This window comes from Arachis duranensis, chromosome 4, assembly GCF_000817695.3.
Source record: "Arachis duranensis cultivar V14167 chromosome 4, aradu.V14167.gnm2.J7QH, whole genome shotgun sequence".
Taxonomy (NCBI): domain Eukaryota; kingdom Viridiplantae; phylum Streptophyta; class Magnoliopsida; order Fabales; family Fabaceae; genus Arachis; species Arachis duranensis.
Window position 1 is genome coordinate 114,492,874 of NC_029775.3, and position 18,529 is coordinate 114,511,402.

Sequence of the window (18,529 nt, forward strand, 5' to 3'; positions counted from 1 at the left end):
ATCAAATAACAAGACAAATCAAATGAAAAATGAAATCAAAGAAGTCTGTAATGAAGAAAATCAAAGGAAATGATTCATCAGGGATTGGAGATACTATAATCCATCATGAATCAATTGAGTCTCAACTCCTTTCTCAATCATGTGAATAAATCTATGGCATATTGAAATTGATTGGATCCCAATTCCTTGGTAATTCAATCTCTCTAATCACAATCAATCTTGCCAATTCCTTGATCTAATTGTCATGAGAAGAGTTAGAGCACGTTCTCTCATACCTAAGCCACACAAATTCTTAAAACCTCAATTCCTCCCGAACAGTGTCGGTTAGGAGAATTGTGAAGGATAGACCTCCAATTCTAATGCAAGTGATTCCCCTTCCGAGGCTCACACAAGCATTCACTGAATTAAACCCCCTTCTGGAGTGAATAATTCACAATCAAAACAGAAGATATCCTATAACTACACAATTGAGTTGAGAAGAAGAATAATTTCATTGATTCATTGAAATTACAATAGAGCTCCTCCCCCTAATGAATTTGGGGTTTAGTTAATCATTGCTCAAGTAAAACCAGAAAATAGAAAGTTACAGAGAAGTGTAGAGGAATTACAAAAGGAAAAATACAAGATCTGATCTGCTAACTAACTCCTAGGCAAATTCTCTACTAGCTAACTTCAAAAGAAGGACCCTCAATGAAATCAAATTCTCCTCTATATATACACTTTCAATTGATACACTTTCAATTGAGCCTTCAAGTTCTTGGATTGGGCCTCTTGATCCTTGTTGGGGTTGATTGGATTGGCTCCTAATACAGTTGAGGAGAGGAGTGTGCCAATTGTGCCTTTTTGGTATTAAAGTTGGAGTCAACGTTTTTGGACAAACATTGAGTCAAACGTTCCCTAGGAAAAATGGGTTTTGGTTGCTGTCATCAACGTTTAACTCAACGTTGGAGTGCCAACGTTCGCCTATCCACGCGTATGCGTGGCTCACACATATGCGTGGATGGTGCAATTTACCACTCTACGCGTTTGTGTGTCCTGCGCTCTCGCGCGTTTGAGGTCAGAATACTCATCCACGCGTGCGCGTACGCGTGGATACAAATCCCCCAATTCCAGTTTTTGAAAGCTTTTCGAAGTTGTTGGACCCAGTGTTTGAGTGGTAACGTTCCCTCAAACGTTGCTCTATCCACATGTGCACGTAACATACGCGTGGATTGTCAAAATATCAGCTTACGCGTACGCGTTGCATGTTCATGCGCGTCGATATACTTTTTCAAAATTAAGATTTTGGAACTCAGATTGCGCATGTTGGCATCAGCGTTTGACTCAACGTTGGAGTATTTACGCGTGCGCGCATAGCATGCGTACGCGTGGCTACATTTTTTTCATTTTCCAGAAAGCACATTACATTAAAAACGTTGGGGGTAACGTTGGCTTGCCAACGTTCTCTCTAACGTTGGCATCAAAGCTCATCTCCTTCTCCACGTTTGAGGCAACATTGGTGGACCAACTTGGCTACCAACATTGCTTCCACTTCTTCCTTCCATAGCCTTCCCTATCATCAATCAAAATGTGCATCAAAGCTTTTCTAGATTCACAAGAGTTTGCATCCTTCTTAACATACAAGTAATTATAGCAAAAATCTCATGAAAATGCATCAATTTCATCATGTTTGAATGAATCAAGGTAAGCATAAAACTTCCATCCAATTGCTTACTTGTTGCTCAAGAAAGTGCATAAAACCTAATGAAACAAAGAAAAATACTTGTGAAACTAGCATAAGATGACTTGTCATCAATGGGTGGCTGACGTACGAAAGAAAAACTTTTATATACTTGACCCGTATCACAAGGAGTGTCCCTCCAAAGCCAAAATGAAGCTAAATACATTTGTTGTAAGTTGTTTTTGTGTTGTGTTTTAATATTTGGGTGTATTTCTATTCAAAATAAGGTGTAGTTTGTGATCCTTTGGATGTATTCCTTTATTAAATTTATTCTTATATTTTGCTTTGTTTTTTGTTTTTAGGGATATCTGATTTCGAGAATGAGGGTATATGTCGGGGGTACCTCTTCGGAAAAATGATCGTGAAAGTGAACTACCATACATTGACATCTTAGGCCAAAAAACAAGGTATAAATTTTTCACTCTAAAAATTAATATTTCCTATTTTAATTTGTTAATTTATTTTTTGTTTTTCAGCTATGATTGTGCTATTTATGTAATGAAATGGTTTGAAATAATTCAGCTTAAAAACATTAAAAGGGGAAAGTATGAGTGGGACAATTGGACTCAGGTAATTATGTTTAGAACTATATAACTTTCTATTACTTTACTAAATTAACATAGTTGATTAAAAAGAATATTCTTTAAACTGTAGGATGAGGTGGACCACTTTAAGGTAGAATTTACTTCCCGGATTCTATTTCATGAAATGAATCAAGACAGAGATGAAGCCATTAGAGGAAGTGAAGCAGTAAGATTGTCCAAGCGATCCTCACTGTTGTTGAGTCCATATTATCAGATAGATTCATATGATATTGACAGTGATTAATCTAAGTGTTATTTATTCTTGGAATAGTTTAAACACTTCTGTAAAATTTTGCGAATATAATTCAGTTTTATGATAAAAAAATTTTTCCATAATTAAACTGTCTCTGTTGTATTCAAAAGCTCTAAATTACAACAGCATCTGAAAAATATAAAAAAAATTGAATTTTACACCCAAATATTTTCACTATACACCTAAAATTCTATCCCTTGCTGCTGGATCCCTAAAACCCTAAACCCATACACCCTAAACCTTAAACCTTAAAATCCTAAACCATAAACCCATAAACCTTAAAACCCTGCACTATAAACCCTAAATCCTAAACCTTAAACCCCTACACCCTAAACCCTAAAACCTAAACTCTAAACCCTAAATCCTAAATCCCTAAACCCAAAACCCTCAACCCCTACACCCTTAAACCCTAAACCCTAAACCCATACACCCTAAACCATAAACCTCTAACCACTAAACCCTAAACCCTAAAACCCTAAATCCTAAACTCTAAACCCTAAACCCTAAACCCTAAATCCTAAAACCCTAAAACCCTAAAACCCTAAATGCTACACCCTAAACCCTAAACTTTAAACCATAAAAACTAAAAAAAATACTAATTTCTAACATAAATAGCAGTATCTGAAAAATATACAAGTAAAATGTCAAACACAAGAAAATTCAGAAATACACCAAAAAAACTGAGGGTTACACCAATATCCTATAACTATACACCCAAAAAACTATTCACTGCTGCTGGTTCCTTGAACTGATAATTCATAACATGTTTGTGATATTGGCTGGAATTTGGTTGCACCACTGATGCAGCATTAAAAAAGTTTAACTGGAAATAATAAACTCACATATTAGCAAAACTATTAACAAGAAAATTAAACTCAATCACCACCTATTTAAAGAACATCATTTTTACCTCGCTTAGAGCTTTCGTTTTCTTCTTCTTTGAGGCATTTGTAATCTGTTTGTCTAACTTTGAACCTAGCCTATTTTTTGGACGTCCTCTTGTTCGAACCCTTGGAGGGCTTTGAAGCTCGTTAATGGATTCCAAGTTGGCATCTTCGTGAGATAACGAACATGTCCCCTTCCTTTTAGCTTTCAGTTCTTCCATCTCAACCATGACGTTATCATAGGCACGGTGCAGAATGGCAGTCTGCTCCTCAGATTCTTATGCAAATTCGCATATATTTTATGAACGAAAGACCATTTCGTCAAATCTCTTGATTCTTGGCTCTAACAGTGGCTCGTTGTGGCTGTTCTTGATGTGCGTGTGTCGCCTTTTTATCTTCTTACTCCATTGTTCCAATATATATCTCGGTGACACTTGGGTTACTCATTCATAGCTTAACACGCTTAGGGCATGACGGCACAATATCCCTCTTGACTCGAATAATAAGCACTGGCATTTCACTTGGGCTGCTACTGAGTCGTAAGTAACCACAAACTTGTTGAATATTGAGCTGGAAACTTGTTCTCCAACTTCGTATACTAAATAGCCTAGAGTGGAGTTCGTAAACTTTTGGTGAGTGTACACATGTTGAAATTGAGCTTCTATGGAGGATTTTTTGCACACAGTATGACGGTGTGAAAATCTGCAGCATCGGATTCTCTCTCTCTTTGCTCCCTGCTTCCGAGGCAATTATCGTATTGTTTGACAAATTGGATAAGTGAGCTATTTCGGGTAATGAACTTGTTAAAAAATGAATGCATGCTCTCGCTTCTTTGTGTGCTTCTCATCCCGGTCCAGAAGTGGTGATCCAGATAAATTGGAACCCATATATGACGATTTTCGTAAAGATTTGCAAAATACACCCAAATCAGACTATACTACACCAAAAAACATGCAGTTTACATCTCTGCTGCAGATTTTAAACATCATTACCTGAAAACCACTTGTTGTCCACAAGACCATACTTCAGCAGAAAATCATTCCAATTCCTATCAAATGATTCTTTGGTATGAGAGTTCTAAACAACATGGTTCATTTCTTGTTCGATTTCTATGTGTCCCTTGTAGCCATTTAATTTGCCTGAAATCTTCTTCGTAATGTGCCAAATACACTAATGGTGAATTGTTGTAGGCATACAAGCCTCTATAGCCCTTTTTATTGACGCGCATTGATCGGTGAGAATCCCTTCGGAGCATTTTCTCCCATGCAATAAAGCCAACATTGAAATAACCATTTGAATGATTCAATATCTTCATTTTTCATCAAAGCACATCCAAAAAGTGTTGATTGACCGTGGTGATTCATCCCGACAAAAGAACCACAAACCAAATTATACTTGAAACAAATAACGAGAAAATAGAATTAAAATCATTACATACACCTAAATAATGATTTTATACACCAAAATAATCCAATGTGCACATCTGCAGCAGATTCATAAAACAACACACAACACAGAAGTAAAATCATTAAATACACCCAAATAATGATTTTATACACCAAAAAAATCCAATATACACCTCTGCAACATATTCATAAAACAATATTAATTTAGCATCATAAACAAGAACAAAATATTACTTGTTTGTATTATAGGTGGTGTCGAATGAAATAACATCTCCAAAATACTCAAAGGCAGCTCTGCTCCTTGTGTCGGACCAAAAAGCAAGCTTAATCGACTGATCATCCTCGAGTTCGAGCTCGAAAAAGAAATCTGATTCTTCTCTTTCATTCTTAATAAGTATTTCCCAAATTCTTTTGCATCTTCTTGTTCCGAAACATTTTGCACTTCTCTCGTGATGTAATTTCTCATGTCTTTTTCGATAAAATTTAACTCGCGGTGACCCCCGGCTGTCGTAACAAATGATTGGTAAGTTTTGCTTGGTCTGATACCGGCTTCTTCGTTATTCTCTATTGTACGACGGACGAACATGCTTAGTTCGCTGTGCTATTTGAGTATCTCTGCTTGAGTTGGACGACAGCAAGGATGTGAATGATACAACACGACTTTCGAAATGATCCAAGCACCAACATCCTTCAATGTGTGTATATAAACTCTTGTAGGACAATTTAAACCAGCTGTGGGATTTGTCTTCTCGGTCGGAGATATTTTAGATTTCCATTTTTTCTCTCTGCTACATGTAATCAATTGATTCTTAATCTCGTTTCCCTTCTTATTTGTGCTCTGAACTTTTGTAGAAAAACCTGTAGCCTTCGCATAGTCCTTGTAAAATTTTGCAGCATCTTCAAGGGTATTAAAAGTCATTCCAACCTTGGGAACAAACTGGTCATCAACAACATAGAGAGGCTGCAAAATACACCCAAAAACACACCATGTTAAAAACAAGGAGATACTATAGAGTTTTTGCACGTCATAAAAAGTAATAATTCAACTAAAATACACCCAAATTTTAATGATCTACACCCGAACGACAACAACTCAACTAAAATAATAAGAAAATCCATAAACTGTATATACACCCAAACTTCCCTAAAATACACCCAAATAGTTCTGATCTACACCCGAACGTCTGGTATAAAATGCACAAAATTAATCAAAACTAGTACATTAGATTCAATTCAGAGTTAATGTTCATGCATTAATTTCACAGTCAATGTTCACGCATTATTCAGCTAGACAATCATAAACGACTAACTGCATCAAATTCAGATTCAATAATTAACTGAAACTAAATCACACCTCAAGAACTTCGTTCAATTCAAATTCAAAATCTACTTCGCTCTGGTTCAGCTAACAATCTGAAGTTGAATCATCCATTATCTTCAAAACGATTTCAAAGCTTGATTTCAGAAACCATGAAAATCGAAAAAAACGAAGCAAGAAAATAGAGAGAGAAACGCACGTAAATGATGAAGCAGAAACTAGTGAGAAACGCATATACACAACGAATAAAAAGGCAAAGAGAAACACACGAACAAGATCTAATAAAGAAGGCAAGAAATTTAAAAAAGGAAATGAAATCCTTTAAAAAAAGGAAGTTATATACTTGCGCGTTAATTGATTTAAAAGTCTGTTAAAGAGGCGCGTGACTGCTCCAAAAAGCGCATTTAAGGGTAAAGGACTTGTAATACTTGTATGCTGAGATTATTCATTTTTCATATATTATAAAATCTAATAATAATAAGACAAAAAAGAGAGGCGCGTATATATAGTTCCACTTTGCGGATTATTTGTGAGATATACAACACGGTAACACACTGATTTTAAAGAAAGAAATGGAATTCAGATTCAAACCACCAAGTCCTATTCGCTGTGCACGATACCGTCAATTATTTCCCCAAGGTACCAACCACTGTCTACTAGTAGGATGTGATTGTCCTTCTCCTTCAATTTTTATTTCATTTCCTCCTCGGCGGCGTCGGCGGTCTTTGTTGTCACCACCACCGTTACCTCCTCCTCCACCATTGTTGCCGCTACCACCACCACTAGCTCTTTCCTCACCAACACCATCATCGCCACCGCCACCACCACTAGCTCTTTGCCCACCACCGCCACGACTTTTCTCTCCTGCCCCTCCGCTTCCTCAAACTCCCCTGCCGGCGAAACCTTCCTCTAAACCAACCCAGGCACTGTGTTTCCCTCCCCCAACTTCGACTCCAGCACCATCTTTTTCGTCAAGTAGCCTCATCGTTGGAATGGCGGCAGCAGTCACTTTTGCCATTTTGATTGTGGTGCTCACCGCTTTTGGCATTTTTTATTGGAGGAATAGGAAGAGAGAACATGATAAGGGGCTCAGATTTAAAGGTGCGTGTTTAAGGTTGTATTTGGAAGAGAAATAAAAACACAGAGAGATTGAGAGATTGAAAGACCAAAATAATTTCTGTATTATAGTTAATATAAAATGAATATGACATAATTACATCTTATTATTTTATTTGATTTAAGATAAATATAAATATAAAATAATAATATTTAGTAAAATATTTAGTTATTAAAAATAATATTTATTTTTAAAAATTTTAGTTTGTTCTTATTTTTTTAGTGATATTAAAGATATTAAAATTTTATATTTTTAAAACTAAAATTTTAATTTTAACATCTAACCACCGTATATAAGATTAAGTCTTAATAATCTTTTAATTTTAGTGCCGGCTTTTGAAAATAAATATTATTTAAGAGAGTTAGAGTTGTTAATAATTATGATAGAATAGAATTTAGACTTTATTTTAATTCTATCACTAGATTTAAAATTTTTTTAACATTCAATTTTTTTTATTTCTAAAAAATTTTTCAATTCTAACCTCAGTTGTAACCTAAAGTTCTTCATTCAACTCTATGAATTTTGCAACAAATTAAAATATTTTTTTTTAATCAAACACTATTTAATCCATTTATATTTCATAAACATACTAGTAAAACATAAAATATAAAAATAAATATGTATTAAAATTAAAACAACAAAATCATAATAAAATTAATATTAAAATTATAAATAATATAATTATCAATTTATAATAAAATCCTTGCTAAAATTATAAAAACACAAACAACAGTCGTTCTTCTTCAAACTTTAATTTGTTGCAACAATATTATCCCTCTTCTTTATATATATATGTATAATAATTTTTAATTACATACTATAACATATTAAAAATATAAGTAGATTAGATATGAGTTATTTTAAATTTACATCGCATCCAACTCAAAACTTCACTTACTCTATTTTCAATTCCTCAAAACTTTATTTACTCTATTTTCAATTCCTGAAAACTTCACTTACTCTATTTTCAATTCAATTCACTGTGAATTAAATTACCAATTTTATTTAAAATAAGTTAAATTAAATTGGATGCTTATAGATAAGATTAATATTATGAATTTTAAAAAAAAGTAAAGACAAATTTTAAATATAATAACAAAATATAATTTTTGTAAGAATTTTATACATTGTACATTGATATTTTTTTGTCACATTGATTCAATCAAGTATTATGTATTTATATATAAATAATTGTTTTAAAATTGTTGGGCAACTTTAGAAAATAAAAATAGAATAAGTATATGCACGTTGCTAACATGCAAATATGCAATGATGCAAATGCACGCTCTTTCCATTCTATTTAGCATGCTTCTTACTAATTATTGTACAGGCAATAACGGAATAATAGAAATGTCATCAAAGAACAGAATATTCAGATACGAGGAGTTGGCAGTTGCAACAGATGGATTCTCCAAAGCAAATTTGGTTGGAGAAGGTGGATTCGGTTATGTCCACAAAGGAGTTCTTCCAAACGGCATGGAGGCTGCCATCAAACAGCTCAAGGATGGAAGTAGGCAGGGAGAGCGTGAATTCCAAGCTGAAGTAGACATAATCACTCGGCTTCATCACAGGAATCTCGTTTCTTTACTTGGATATTGCATCGCCGGCCACCTTCGACTTCTTGTCTACGAATTTGTTCCAAACAATACATTAGAGTTCCATCTACATGGTATTTTTTTAAAGTTGTAAAATAATACAATTATATGTTAGTCTTTTACTTGCAAATAATGTGTACAAATTAAGAAAAATTATCTTGTGTATAAATAATATTTTTTATTACATAAATATACTAATAAAAAGTCATAGAAAAATTATATTCGAGTATCAAAATCTTATCGGTTTTTACCAAGAGACTTTCTATAATAGTACAAATAAATAATAATACTAATAAAATTGTTTTATGGTTGCATTAATAACATTTTAATGGATCGGAATACAAATTATAATGGTTATTCACTTATTTGAACCACAGGGAAAGGTCCTACTATAGATTGGCCTACAAGAATGAGGATTGCTCTAGGAGCTGCTAAGGGATTAGCATATCTTCATGAGGAATGTATGTCCTTTCATATGAAATTTAAGGTTTAATTATTCTGTTAATCCTATAGTTTCGTGAAATTTTTAATTAGGTTTTTATATTTTTTTTTAATTGAGTCTTTGTACTAATTTTTTTCAATTAAGTTTTTTTTAGTAATAATTGGCTTAATTTTATAGGGACCCAACTAAAAAACGAATTGATATAGGGATCTAAATAAAAAGAAAAAAAAGTGTAGGGACCCAATTAAAAAAATTTTGGTATAAGGACTCAATTAAAAGAAAAAAAAAAGTATAGGGACCTAATTGAAAATTTTGCAAAACTATAGAGACCAACAGAGTAATTAAACCAAATTTTAAAAGATTTTACTTCTTCGACATATATGACTCATATTCAACATTATTAATGGATATTTAATTAATTTTTTAAACTAAATATGAGAATATTATTCATATTCAATTCAAATACAATATTATATTTAAAATTTTTCATTGGTTGAAGAACAAAATTGTTATGTGAATATAAAAAATCAATAATTGATTTAGTTTTTATGTACTTGTATATGAACATATGCAATGTTTAATTCATTTTGAGTGTATCTTATGACAATCATGTTGTGTTTGATATATTAAAATTAACTATAAAAAATAGTTATTAGAAGTATAAAATAAGAAAAAGTACTGTTTATTCTTAAGGTTTAGGATCAAAATTAATTTATCTCTAACTTTATTTTTTAATTTAAAATCGTTCTCAACGTTTCATTTGATATTAAAATCATTCTTTTAACTAATTTTTTCTTAACTAATCCTACTTTCTCACCTCTCTGGTCCCAAATCCTATCTTCTTCATCTCTACTGTCATACTCTCTCTCGCAGTGATTTTCGTCGCAGCTGAAGGAAGCCGTTACCGAGCTGCTCCCCTCTCTATGGTGCTCTCACAGTGGTTTCGGTCGTGGCTGAAGGAGGCCGTCGCTAAGCTGTTCTCCTCTCTACGTTGTTGCTGCAACCACCTTCTTGATGATTTAATTTGCCATGATTCTATCTTTGTTGTCCCTTCTTGTAGCGTCGAGGTTGACCCTCAAAGCTACTGGAAGCCGTTGCCATCGTCGCTAGAACTTGTTGTCGGGTCTAATAAGAGCAAGGCCATTAGGTATAGCAATAGCAGACTACCAACGTCTCTCAAAGAGAGCCTTCTCCAGCAGTAGCAGTAGCGAAGCATGGACCTTGCTGCTTCTGCTTCTTTCTGTATCTTATTCATTTCTTTATCCCTAAAGGTGCTAATTGATGAATTTTTTCATTCTTTTTGTTTTTTAAAAAATCTAAATCTTTTGTAGTTGTTGAATTTGAAAAATTTGATGTTATTGAATTCCAAGGTATTAGTGGTGGTGGTAGTGACTATAAAAAGGAAGATAGTGATGGTGATTGTAGGGTGAACGCTGGTGTAGTGGGGATATTTTTTTTTTAAATTATTGTTTTTAAAAAGATAATTTTAATACTAAATAGAATGTTAAGAACTATTTTGAACAAAAAAAAAGTTAAAAATATTTTGATTTTAATTCAAGATCTTAGAGACCAAAACAATATTTATTCTTATAAAATATATATTAAAATATAAATATGTATTAATAATAAATTAAATAACATATATTTATACACAATTATATAACGATTGATTTTAGTATACTTGTAACATTTTATCTAATAAATAGCAAAAATCTACGATATATGCAGTTTCAGTGGATCGGAGAGAATCCACCCTCATGCTCTATGCATTAGAATGTGATTTCTTCGTTAACTGCTACTATGCCTATCAAGTATCAACATATAATGATTTTTGTATTTTCAGGTTATCCCAAGATCATCCATCGTGATATCAAAGCTGCTAACATTCTCCTCGATTTTAATTTCCAAGCAAAGGTGAGCAAATGATCAATTTATCCATTTGATGAACTTGATGAACAACCCCTTGCATTGTGTCTGCAGGTTGCTGATTTTGGGCTTGCAAAGTTTTGCCCGGATATGAATACGCATGTTTCCACTCGAGTCATGGGAACTCTAGGGTACATTATTACAACACAATCTCTTCACAATTCTTCATCAATTCAAACATAACAATAAAAAGGCTCATGCATGAATTGTGAGGTCAGGTATGTAGCTCCTGAATATGCTTCCAGTGGAAACCTCACTGAAAAAGCCGACGTTTTCTCCTTTGGAGTCATGCTTCTCGAGTTAATTACTGGCCGCCGACCAGTAATTGATTCACGTCATACTTTCATGGAGGTTAGTTTAATTTGGTACAAAGGTTAATGTATTATATATTATATCTGTACAGATATAACTATTCATATGTCTTTTTTTATTAGTTTAATCTTCTCACAGAAGTGGTTTCATGAATTCTCGCAGGCAATGCCTTTGCTAATAAAGGTTTTGAAAGAGAATAATTTTGAAGTTGTAGCTGACCAAAAGCTCCAAAATCAGTATGAAGCAACCGAAATGGTTTCCATGCTGGCCTCTGCAGCTGCTTCTATACGATATGAAGCAAAGTTTCGACCAAAGATGAGCCAGGTATTAATGAAATACTCATTATTTTGACTTTCATTAACAAAGATTTAACTTGTAAGTTCACATCAAATTAAATGAGAACTTATATTTGCACGTACGTGCATATCTCTTTTGTACTATCAAGGATCAAGGTTAGCAAGCGTAGACAGTTGAGAACTGTTATGGTAGTTTGTGCCTTAGTGGTTGATCTGCTAAATAGGAAAAGTTTGTTATGGGTGTTAGACTTGTTGCTAGCTGAGGCATCTGTTTGCATTCTTGTATAAATACTTCATATTTTTATAGAAATCTTGTTAGAAATAATATAACCGTAACTTTTTTTTTGTTTAAATTTTTAAATAAAAAAAGTATAAGACAAGTAAAAAAAAGTCTATATACAAAAATAATTTAAGTAAGTCCAAAAAAATTTACTTAAAAAATCATATTAAAAATATAATATTTATATATTTTTTCTATTAACTTAATCTTTTAAAAAACTTAATTTCATGACAAATTTTACACAAGTATTCATTCCTTTTCTAAAGTCTTGAATATGCAATATTTGGTTTCTCTTCCTTACTTTGTGCCTAAGTCACAATTTGTTCATGTACATATTTTGTTTATAGTATAATAAAATAAATTTTTTTATTCTTTTTAAATTTTATCAATCACGTTTAATAATTAAAAAGAAAAGTGTACAACAGAAGTGCATATAACATTCTTCAAATTAAATATGTAAAAGGTCTATTTATAACGGTTTCTTTTTCGAGAAAAGAAATTATTTTATATTCAATAAAATATATTTTATATAGTTATAAAAGTTTTTTACAATATATTTTTAAAAAGAAAAGACTGTTTTTTTTATTATTTTAATGATCCTTGCATGTATGTGTTGCAGATAGTTCGTGCTTTGGAAGGAGATGCATCTCAAGTAGCTGAGTTCACTTCTAATGTATTACGCTTAGATTCTGAGGCTGCTACATACAGACGAGAAATGATCAAAATCATTAGTGACATGAGTGGATCCACGAGTTAATTAGTTGGTATAAACCCATCTGATCAACAATACAAGTCTCGGGAACGAGCCTTAATTATTAAGTATTTCAAAATCTACACAAATACAATATTAATGGACTCTAATACTACAAAAAAAAAGGTAAAGTATCGTCGGATTTACTGTTGGAAAAACGAAAAAATTTAATAGTAAATTAATTATCGTTAAAAATAATCAGATGGTATAAATTTTGTCAGTAAATATTTACTGTGGAAATTTTTTCGTTCAACAGTAATTAATTATGGTCGAATTCTACGACGGATTACCAGTTCGAGAAACTAATCGGTTATCGGTGAATTTTTCCGACGATATTATTGGCGCTAAAAAATATCGTTTTGCGCATGCACTATTACCGTCGGATTATTCCTATAATAAATCCGACAGTAATGTCAATTTTTAAAAAAAAATTGAAATAAATAATCAATTTTAATTTATATTGCTAGTCCTCATCGTCGTTGTCGTCGGTCCCGTAACCCTCCTGTGTCAGCAGCGCAAAAGGCAGTGATGTCCGTGAACCACTAGCAGGATTATTATATTGCTGCCACCAACAGGGTGATGTACCACCAGCAGGGTCGATGCAAGCGACGCGCATCTGGAGCTGGTACACTTCCATTTTAGCCTTCATATGCTGAAGTCGCTCTAACGACTCCCTCTACTTCAGCCTGAGCTCATCCGTAGATGTCACGCAGTTGAGGATCTCCTGATACCTCTCCCGATAATCATTCAGCTCATGCACCTGCTGGTGAAGGTTGTGTTGGAGCTCTTGAACCTGCAGCCTTAAATCCGCGCCTTTCTCGAACTCGACGGCTCGACTGGTGACAGAGTCTGACGAAATCTGCCTATTTGTTTAAAGAGTAATATTATACATTTAAATCTTTTTATAAACTAAATACAATTAAGTTAAATAATAAGATTTAAAATAATATTATCTATAACTAATTTTTATTGATGTTAAACCAATTTAATTGGAATGTTTAACAAAAATACTTGAATTTATAATATTATTCTTGTTTTATTGATAATTCGCCTGTTAAGATACAAACATGATATACTCTAACTCTAACAATTCATTTTGTAGCATTTTAACTTTGTTGTGATAAATATCTCTGTTATCTCTTAGCAGACAATCTCACATCACCCATTTTAAATAACAATTTGATTGTTAAAGTGGAAAGAAAACCAAAGCAAATAGAATAAGTACGTAGTAGTTGTGTAAAATATCAATAATATAATACGAAATATCTTAAATTAAAAAACAATGCTAAATCCTTTTCATTAAAATAGACCCTTAATCTAACAGCTAATTTTGAAGTCATATAATCAAGTTTTTTAATTAGCTTTTAATTACTTTATATGGGACAATCAATCAACTTATACATGCTCTATATAAAAATATTATGTCTTCATCTTGTATATATGGTTAGTATAAAGGATAATAATACAGTTAGGCAAAAGACGAAAGTTAGTTATGGTAATTACTACTGTAAATTAAGGGATATTTCACTTTTCAATTTTCAGTTATTCACTGGCTTGTTAGAGAATGCAGCCTAGCTCATATCATATCTCTGTTCTATGTACGATTCTCAAATTCATTCAATTCATTGACTGTATATTCTATCATCTCTTTATCTTTTTGATTGTGTTTTGTTTTGAATCATATTCAAGAACCTTTTAGTTAGCATATCTTTTTGTTTTGTTCAATTTTTGGTATGTTTTGACATGATGTCGAATCGAGCTTGTATCAAAATCTTAGTTTGAGGAACAAATACAACTCTTCTGAAAAAGGGTGAGCTCAACACGAAAATCACTTAGTAATCGTATTGAAAGGACTTGTATCAAAATTACTAGTGGCAGATTTATAACGAATAAAGTAAAGGAATAAATTAATTAAATAAAAAAACTCAACAAACGAAAGTGTAAATATTTCGATGAAAGAAGAATAACAACAAAAGTGCAAAGAAATAAAAGAAAATGAATCAAATAAACAAAAGAAAACAAATTAAAAGTTGACTTCTAATACTCACATGCATTTGCATTCCATGTTCTTCCGTTACGTCACTGAGATTGAGAATTTTATGAGTTTATGTGATGATCTAGTGTTCTTAATCGAAATACTCCCAACCTTTCTGGGTTCCTCATGTTTAATTTATCAAAAATGTTATTCGTACACTAAAATTAGCCACTAAAATCAGCCACACATGTATAGTTTAATTTATTTTCAATGTATATTTATATTTTAACATGTATTTTATATTGGTGGCTAACTTTAGTTGCTGATTTGGTATACACGTAGCATAGCCCTTAATTTATAGATTACAAGAATGGACTAGCTCCTGAATAATCTTACCCATGACCTGATTCATCCCTGTTACCATCCCTGTTACAGATAGTGAACATGTAGCCTTCCTCCTCTTGTGACTCAATGCCTTTGTCTTTTATCTAAAATCAATCCAAATTCAAAAGAGTAACTATATTTTTTTAGCCATCATGCTTCACTACAAAAAATACATCAACCTTCCTTCTCTTATCCTAAGTCAATTATATGAGACACTTTCTTTAGTAGTTAGCGAGATTTGACGAGGAGAATCTTCAATTAATCCATTTGGTCCTCTTTGGATCATTAATTTATGGCTTAAATCGGTGTTCAAACCTCAACTCACTGTCCCCTCTGAATTCCCAAGAACTCCCCTTGAAGGCGTTCGACTGTCTACTCTCTCATGGTCGAAACCAAAGAGTATATCTTCTATTGATTCTTTTTTCTATTTTATTAAGCAACTTCTCAACATAAAAGACAACAATAATTCTTCATATCATCCTAACCCACTGTCACGTCGAAAGAGTACTGTGGGTTACCTCCATTCTCTCACCAGCCTCAAACCGGAAAATCAAGAAGCCATTGATGAGCTATGGTCGAAAGCTTTAACTCCTCAAGTCCTTCCTGTCAAGCATCCTCATGAGTCGACCATGGCTTTGAAAAGGAAACTTATCACTTATTTTCCATAATATGTGTCGAGGTAATTTGGCCTTGCACAGGCATTACCTTCTCCTCTCTCTCTTGAAATTGGAGCCCAAATGGTTCACTATGAAGTGTCAAATTTGAAAGAATTTGACCAGATTTTGGACATGAACTATCAAAGAGTAACTACCCAATACCAATAATATGACCTCAAATTATGCTTCCTTTCGCCGATTTTCACAAATGATGGTCGAGTATTATGAATCTCATTGCCCCTCAGTCGAACAAGTACTTTCTAACCTGGTTCTTCCTCCTGCACAGACTTTTGTTGCATAGAAGAAAACCAAAGTTGAGCACACCAACAAAATCATTGCCTTTGAAAAGTATTATAAGATAAAATGACACTTCAGAAATGTAAGGTGCGTCTTCATCAAGGCCTCAAAGATATGGGAAAAGAAAAAAAAGGCACATTTTCATAGATGACTCGATCATTATTTTAAAGCATTATCTTGAGATCCTTTTGTTCAGAAAAAATATTTTATAAAAAACGTTCATGTTTCTCTTTTTTCCAATGCCCTTTTTATCTTGCTGATCGACTTCCCGACCCTCCTAAAAGATCCTGGAAGTAGATTATCGACTCTGAAAGAAGGAACTTCGTACCTTTGGCATAAACACAACTGTTGCCATCTATTACACAGGCACCAGGGATAAAATTCATGGTCAGATGGGAATTGCTGGATATCCTCTAGGTACCATGATTTCCTAAATGTATAATCTTTTTAAGTCCTCACTTCCCTTATAATTTCCTCATGTTCCAGCTGCTCGACCAATGATCCTAGCGGGCATTGCTCCCGACCCTAAACCGGTTGAGAAAAACTAGAAATCAGATGAGGAAGCTGCCCCCAAGAAAACAAAGTCTAAAAGGGGTTGAGGCAAAGGACGATCGAGTGAGACCACTTTGCCTTCGAAAAAACGGGGAGCCATCCTCATGGGGGATGAACCCAAGAAAATACAAAAATCTGATCCAGCTCCTCTTATCAAGATACTTTTCGCATTCTTCACCTTTGATAGTCAACCTTAGTTATGCATATTTTAATAATCTATTTTTTTTTTAGTCGAAACTTGCCAATTGTAGCTCGAAATCTCAAGCTGAAACGCAAAGTTACTCTGAGCGAAGTGCCAACCCATCAGGTGTCGAGGCTAAAGTTGCCCAACGTCATCCAAAGGTTACTATTTCTCTTCCTTTCTTAAATCCAATTTAGCCTACACCATTGTTCCAGCAGAAATTTGGTCCTATTTTGACATCAGTTGCAGCTACTTCTACCATTTTTCCTATCCAAAAGCCAACTGATGTCGAACGTGACGAGTCTCCTATCAATGTCCTTACTTCTGAAGTTGAAGATCTAAACTTTGATGACTTCGACTTCAACTTTGCCAACATCCTTTTGGAAGCTCGACAGGTGTACTCTTTCAAAGAGACAAGAATTTTGTCCTCTTTTGGTCAAGAACCTGGAGTCCCCCAGTGCAAGACACAGCAAAAATTATTCTGACTCATCAAGAAGAAGTCACTTCTACTGAGCCGCAACTTCCACCAGGCCCCGACTCTTTAGTTGTCAAAGGGTCAACATTGTTCTCGAATGCCTCAACCATCCCTTGGAAGAGATCAATAATAATGTTAACCTGAAAGCTCAACTATTAGTCTTCCTCGATTTTCTAAACCAGAAAATTTCAACCGATGCCTTGATAGCCTTGGAAACTTTCATAGAAGACATTTACAATCACATTGCCAAGGTGGACTCTGTTGAGAAAAACTTCAACAAAGCAATTGAGACTTTGGCTATCCATGATAGACAGTTAAAGAAATGTGAAATAGCCTAGTCTCAATTTGAAGAAGTCTTATTAGAAGGTTGGGTCTAGAAAAAGATTATAGCCACTAAAGTCGAGATTTTTTAAAAAGAATTGGCTGAGTTGGAGGCAAGCAAAATCAAGGTCGAAGTTACAAATGATCTTGATCGGCGAATTCAGAAAATAAATCAGGTTCATGCATCTAAAACTTCAGGTTGTACTGCCCTTATGGAAAATGTCAATTATCAAACAATCATTGCCAAATAAGACACTGTCGAAGAAGCTGTTGCCTTAGGTCGAAAGTAGAAAGATATTAAGCTTAAGTTTAGAACATTGTTTTGAATTATCATATTTGTTGGAACTTTGAATATGAACTTTTCTTTTGTATGCACCTTCTATACTTTTGATTAACGACAATGATATAACTTTAGATATTTATCATTTACATGCCCTATTTGTTGTAAAACCCGGTTAATTAACGGCTAATTAACCCATAAATGAGAATTTATTCTGGAAAGCCTAAAATGTGATTTTTATGGCTAAATGTGATAGAGGAGATTGAGACGAGAATTTTGGTACCAATTTTATAGAATTCGGACCAAGATTGGACCGAACGAGCCAAACCGGGCCAATTGGACCCAAAGTGGGCCCTTGGCCCAATATAACTTAACCAAAACCCTAGTTTTCAGCATTCTCTCTCCTCATTTGTTACACACACAAGCTGAAATTTGAGAGAAAGGGAGGAAGAACACTCTCTCAAGTTCTCTCCCTTGGTTGATCTTCAAACCACCATAACTTTTGATCTAGAGCTCCGATTGCC

At 33.6% G+C, this 18,529-nt stretch overlaps 1 protein-coding gene across 1 annotated transcript in view; it reads left to right on the forward strand.

Annotated features, from left to right (window-relative positions):
- Positions 1 to 12,890, forward strand: part of LOC107486130 (proline-rich receptor-like protein kinase PERK3) — an 80,033-nt gene extending 67,143 nt beyond the window's left edge. The window contains exons 2-8 of the mRNA XM_052260706.1: positions 8,613 to 8,951; positions 9,255 to 9,338; positions 11,163 to 11,233; positions 11,300 to 11,376; positions 11,464 to 11,596; positions 11,699 to 11,881; positions 12,753 to 12,890. Coding sequence (XP_052116666.1) covers positions 8,613 to 8,951; positions 9,255 to 9,338; positions 11,163 to 11,233; positions 11,300 to 11,376; positions 11,464 to 11,596; positions 11,699 to 11,881; positions 12,753 to 12,890 — 1,025 coding nt within the window. The remainder of the gene's footprint in view (positions 1 to 8,612; positions 8,952 to 9,254; positions 9,339 to 11,162; positions 11,234 to 11,299; positions 11,377 to 11,463; positions 11,597 to 11,698; positions 11,882 to 12,752) is intronic.
- Positions 12,891 to 18,529: the final 5,639 nt, after the last annotated feature.